The sequence below is a fragment of the Adelges cooleyi genome, unplaced genomic scaffold (genome assembly GCF_023614345.1).
Source record: "Adelges cooleyi isolate 19-005CV unplaced genomic scaffold, UGA_ACOO_1.1 ACOO_flye_CR_arks_rails_tigmint_CR_PRNA_2, whole genome shotgun sequence".
NCBI classification, from domain to species: domain Eukaryota; kingdom Metazoa; phylum Arthropoda; class Insecta; order Hemiptera; family Adelgidae; genus Adelges; species Adelges cooleyi.
In genome coordinates this window covers 3,317,611-3,323,462 of record NW_026095860.1, presented here as the reverse complement: position 1 = coordinate 3,323,462, position 5,852 = coordinate 3,317,611, and the positions used below count along the sequence as shown (strand labels likewise).

At 26.9% G+C, this 5,852-nt stretch overlaps 1 protein-coding gene across 1 annotated transcript; it reads right to left on the bottom strand.

Annotated features, from left to right (window-relative positions):
• Positions 1–439: 439 nt before the first annotated feature.
• On the bottom strand, positions 440–4,267 carry LOC126833379 (mitochondrial coenzyme A transporter SLC25A42-like). The gene is made up of 7 exons (XM_050564675.1): positions 3,912–4,267; positions 3,717–3,833; positions 3,444–3,634; positions 2,278–2,410; positions 1,929–2,061; positions 1,675–1,846; positions 440–1,078 (listed from the first exon to the last, which is right to left on the bottom strand). The coding sequence occupies exons 1-7, from the start codon at positions 3,930–3,932 to the stop codon at positions 955–957; spliced, it is 891 nt and encodes a 296-aa protein (XP_050420632.1). The 5' UTR covers positions 3,933–4,267; the 3' UTR covers positions 440–954.
• Positions 4,268–5,852: the final 1,585 nt, after the last annotated feature.

The following is a 5,852-nucleotide window of genomic DNA, read 5'->3' as shown; positions in this document are numbered from 1 at the left end:
TTCTTATTTAAATACTCAAATTTTCCATATTATATAATTATAAAACTTTATAATAAATATATATATATATATATATATATATATATATATATATATATAAAACATTAAAATATAATACTTGTTTGTTATTTTTTAAATGAAGTTCAATCAGTCATTGTTGAGAACTGGTGTATTCAACGTGCCATAATTTTAGATTGTGTGATAACTATATCGAAAAATGTATCGTTATTACATAAACTAATTAATTCGAATTTTATGGTTCTGAAAATCTTCACTATGACTTATTAATTGAATACTTATTATCTAGACTTAACTTATTTTGACCAAACATCAAAGAATAAACAGAATTATGTGCTTTAAAGATTTTTACCTTGTATATACAAATGAACGTAAATATATATATATATATATATATTTTTTTTTTTTAAATGGTACACAGTTTAACAATAACTTTTTTTTATTTATAAAAATAACAGGCATTAATATATTGAGCTATTCCTTTTGGTTGTTAACAAATGTTTGTTAGTCATTGGGAAACCAATTAATAAACAATTAATTTCATTATTACAACAGTCAACACTGTTTGAAATAATAATTTATACTTAAATACATGTTTATTATGTGCTTATTACATGTCCCTTAAAAATATTTTTCCTTTTAAAAAAAAATCCCCCATAAATATTTTTATAAACTAAACATTCAACCTAACAATATTAACAATCCGTCTTGGAACACAAAAACAATTTTCAAAAGTTACGATAGGAATTTTAAAGCCTTGCCGATTTGAGATGTTGTGACTAGATATTATAGTTACAAATTAAAAATGTTCGTCTGTTTTTTTCTTGAATCATTAAACAAATTTGGATTCAAAATCAAAAAAAATGATTTAGCTATAAAATGGTAACAATTCATTACAAGGCACGACTGTGTTATATATATAAACAATATCGACTTTCACATTTTTTTTAGTCTAGTACTGATAAAATCATAAGTAGAGAAACTTATTCCAGTAGCGATAGGGCCTTTTATCCAATTCATGCTTAAGCCCTTGAAAAATCCCTGGATTATACCTTCGGACCTAGAAAATAAAAACGATAAATATTATGTGAACAAGATTTATATTTGTGAATGACTTTGTAAACGTGTTCATTAAATAAAGAAATTAACACATTCAATTTTTGGATGAACGAGAAAGATTATTTTTTATTAATTTAACAGACATCCGCGATAGTGATGTAGTTTTTAAATTTTATTATTAATATATGAAAAAACCACAAGTGATAATGATAGTTTTTTATCTTTGATTGAAATACCTAACTCAATTTTTCTCTAATTAAAAGATAAAAACTCGGTTAAATTTATTACAGAATATTAATAGGCGTATTATATTATCTGATAAGTAATAAGTTATGTAAGACATTTAAAAAAAAGTACATATGTAATTTTTTATTATTTGAGTAACCGCCATAATGTGAACATTATCAATTAATAACCCAAATAGCTTATACAAGACGCCTATGAATCAAAAGTGCAGGCGACTCATGGTCGCAGGTGTTCTCATTTTTAATTTGCTAGTGTTGTTAACAATAAAAATACGTCCATTACGTCAATTAAAACTCAATGTTCATTTTTTTTTTTTTTTAACAAGTAAAAAGTATTATTTGATTGATTCACCTGTATACTATCCAAAACGTAGTCCTAAGGCTTTTGTAATTGTTTCCGGTAATTATTGAAGTCTGCATCTTTCGTCTGATTATGTCTAGAGGATAGGAAGACGATTGTCCAGCCATACCGGCCACCGCTCCGCACGATAAATTAACAAACGCATTTTCGTATCCGTGTTTATCTGTACAGAGAAAATTATAATTTACATTGTACGACAATTTTTCGAGTGAGAAATGAGAAATATTACAAATTGTAGTACTTGCCTTTGATGAACGCTTTTAATGTTCCATACGTAAAAAAACTCGTGCCTGCGTACGGTATAATGCCTAGTATCGTTGGTACATAACCTCGATAAAAGCCTTTTACACCTTCCTCTAGGTATGTTTTTTTGAATACCTGTCAAAAAAAAAAATTGACGTTACAAGCTAAACTTGGTACATTTAAATTTTTAATTGAATTTCTTTATCTGTTGTCATTTGCAAAAGTGAGTAGTCAATTGTTTTTTTTAATTTAATGATTTTATAGAAAAATGTCTACAATACATTCTTTTCTAAGCAAAAACATAATTTTTTTTTTATACACAATATATAATTATTTAGGTAAATAATTTACATCTCCTAATGATTTGTATTCATTTATGGTAGTAACAGCCATGCGTGCTCTCGCCAAGTCCAAAGGATAGGTTAAGGTTTGTGATGTCACTCCGGCTAATGAACCAGAAATAAACTTTCGGCCTCCATTGTTACTGTAAAAGTGATGTAACGATACAAATAATTAATCACAATGTTTATTATATATTGTCATACGCATTATAATTTTATTTGGATTCATTAAATTTCTAAAATATAAATGGTAAAAATTGTGTTCAAACTAATTTTTTTAGTAAAGCTTATATTTTATCAATAATAAATATTTGTAATAAACGTAAATTAACGTTAAACCAGGGAATATTTAATTGAAATAACAAATAACTAACAGTGTTTTAAGTTTTTTAAGAGAACAGTCATACCCTTTTTTATGAGTTTATGGAAAGCAAGTAGGTCAAAGCAAAATGGTCATCGAAAAAAAATGAGTAGAACTACTAGATTCTGTCTTTGGTATTACAGAAAACTAGAATTTTACCTTAAATACAAGCACTTGAACAATTTTTAAAAATTAAGATTGTTAGGTTAATAATATAAAAATAAACCGACAAGAGAACCTAGATAAAGTTCCCATTACTTTAAATAAGTAAAAAAAATTGTATAAGATTATTATTTAGATAATAATAGAGAATAATATGCATAGCTATGTTTATATGAAAATATTTTTTTTAAAACGCTCTTAAGGATGCTGTGTTAATCAAAAAAAATCAATGAACTACCTACCGAAAAAATAATCCTATTGCTCAACTAATAATCTACAAATAACAACAGTTTAACCTTTAAATTAAGATTTTGCAAAAACGATTTTGCCTATACCTAACTTCTTAATAAATGGGGGTATGACGTCCTCTTAATACATTTTTAATTATTGTTTTAAATAATACTTTATTCGGTTTTATAACTTTAATTTTTCAAATATAAATTTTAGTTTTTCTTATTTTACAAATATTTTTCTTTAATAAATAATGGTTAAAGTTAGTTAGTTATAAGTGGTTCTTTTTTAGCCCAGATAAACCAAGATTAAAGATTAATACATCTTAATACATTTGTGTCTAACAGTTTGGTTTTGAGTTCCAGAATTTTGTTTTAAACCGTTTGGCTATTCAAGTTAATTAAAATCCAAAAGGTTATTACTTTATGTTTGTAGAATCGACCTTCAGAACTTTACGCCACTGTTCGAATGCTGTAAACTGAATTGCAGCATAAGGAATAATCCTGGTCATAGTAGCCGTATTTCCACGCCATAACCAGAAAAACCCATTTCTCGCATAAGTCTCTGACAAGAATTTATACGCCGCTTTCGCTGAATATGGCACATTTGATATCTAATCATCGACACAACGTACCATTAATAAAATTTAACTGTTATATCAATATTATTTCATGCAAATAATATAATAGACTTGCTTGGAAATTTATTTTTGTCCTGTCCAAAGGAGCTATAGTACTCTTGGCTAAAGCGCCGGCAACAGCTCCGGATAACAAACTGTTTATTACTTGCCTGGTATTATTGGAGTATTCATTCTAAAGAAAAAAAAAAAATTGTACAATTAGAGTAAATTATAAACAAACCGTTTATCAATTGAAAAATGAAATGATTACATTTTTGTCAATTGCCATCATGAGGCACGGTGTGGCTGGTGAATTTTCTCATATCCTATTATTTGTATATTAAACATTTAAAATAAATAATTCTTTTTATTTTTGGCAACTATTAAACATTATCAGCCTTGATATAGAAATAACATGAACAGGAAACGATTGCGTTGTTCCGCGCGTTAACACTTAAGAATTGAATTATTGTACACACAAGACACGGCCAATGTTGTTTTGCCCGAATGAATTGACGTCTAGCCTACATACTTTTTTTTTTATCCTACCTACTTAGTCCATACAATTATTAACAACAATATAGTTAACGTCTTGATAAAAGTACTCGAATTTCATTAATAATAATCTTTTGTTATCTTCATCACGTTGATAACAAACACCTGGCCGTTTGCTTGGTAATTGGTTTGGTAATATCTGATCAAACGAGTATAGTAATATAAATTACCTACAATTTCACAAGGTATGATATTTAAACGTATGTTGTGTAATTATTATTTTTTACGTTAAACCTACTTTAATGTCCTTAGTCAATTCACTTGTTTATTGTATACACATTTTATTAAACGATAATAACGCTATAGTAATATATTATGAGGTTCTATGTAAACTTTATTTTATTTTTTATTTTAATTAACGCCGAATGTTTGACCCAAAGGGCAATATCCCAACAATACACCATTAGAATTTAGATTAAAAACAGAGTTTAGACTAATTATTAATAAATACTATTATGATTAATTTGGTCTAATGTGTATTGCAATATATTATGCATAATATACATCATAAACTAGCAAACCAGTAAGACAAGGGTTTTAATAATAATAATAATAATATATACTCGTATAAAACGAGTAATCGATAAACAACGACACCGAGAAACATGTCATGAAGAACCGAAGTAAAAAAAGGACAAAATATATAGTTTGTCCCATAAGTCCAGAGAAACTAAAGGATTTTATCTATTTTACTTTAAAAAATATTTTCTCTTAGGGTTGACAACGATCGACGACCAATTTTTTTTTATAATTAAGTTTTATAACGGGAGTGTTAAAAAACGTTTAGTATTTACTTTACGTTAGGTACATATTTTATCTTTTTTTTCTGTGATACAACCTATTAGGGTAGCTTTTTGTTTAATCCGTGTCGAGTGTTCCCCTAATCGACTTCGGTATTAAATTAATAATTAGAAATGTGAATAATTAATGATGCCTGGGTAAAATAACCGAAATTTGATCACTGGAAAACTGGTCTCGTAAAAAAATATATAGCCCCAAAATAATAATTTAATATAAAATTACTTTTTTAAGTTCTCAAATACATGTAAAAGTTCTGTTACAACTTGAATTTAAAAAAAAATCAAATTCCAAGATGCTAGTACTTTTTTTTAATAGTTGGTTTTTATGATACCGATTGTTCTGTTTACTCCTAATTTATACACAAACGATTTTATTTTTGGTATATTAACTTTTGATTTTATTATTACTAAATTCCGATTTATTTAATGAAACAAATAAAAAGTAGTTACATAATTATTAACGCACAAAGTCTCACAACATCAAAAACGAAATTTATATATGTGTATATATAAATTAAGGCAATGAAAAGGCAATTATTATTCGTAAATAAATAATTGCCTTGTCCATCGTTTGTTCAGACATTAACATTACATTAATATTAATGTAGATACCAGTCATGCACATATCTAACAAATTAAACGAATTCTTTATTACTTTTGGAATATTTTCGTATTTGTTTTTAAACATTTTGACCGGGAAAAACGAGAAATAGGTATGTCAGCATCTTGTGTTATCAACTGTCACAATGAGGCTGCTAGTTTTCTCCCCTAAGAAATACACGGCCGCTTGTAAACGCTGGAAGCCATTTTGCATTTAACGTAAATTATTAACATACCTACATTTTTTTTCGTCATGA

Coding starts and splice junctions, on each gene's coding strand:
- LOC126833379 (XM_050564675.1), bottom strand. CDS start 3,932: ATGATGGCAATTGACAAAAAT. Junction 3,635..3,716: donor GGACAAAAATAAATTTCCAA/GCAAGTCTATTA, acceptor GTCGATGATTAG/ATATCAAATGTGCCATATTC. Junction 2,062..2,277: donor AATACAAATCATTAGGAGAT/GTAAATTATTTA, acceptor TTTTTTTGACAG/GTATTCAAAAAAACATACCT.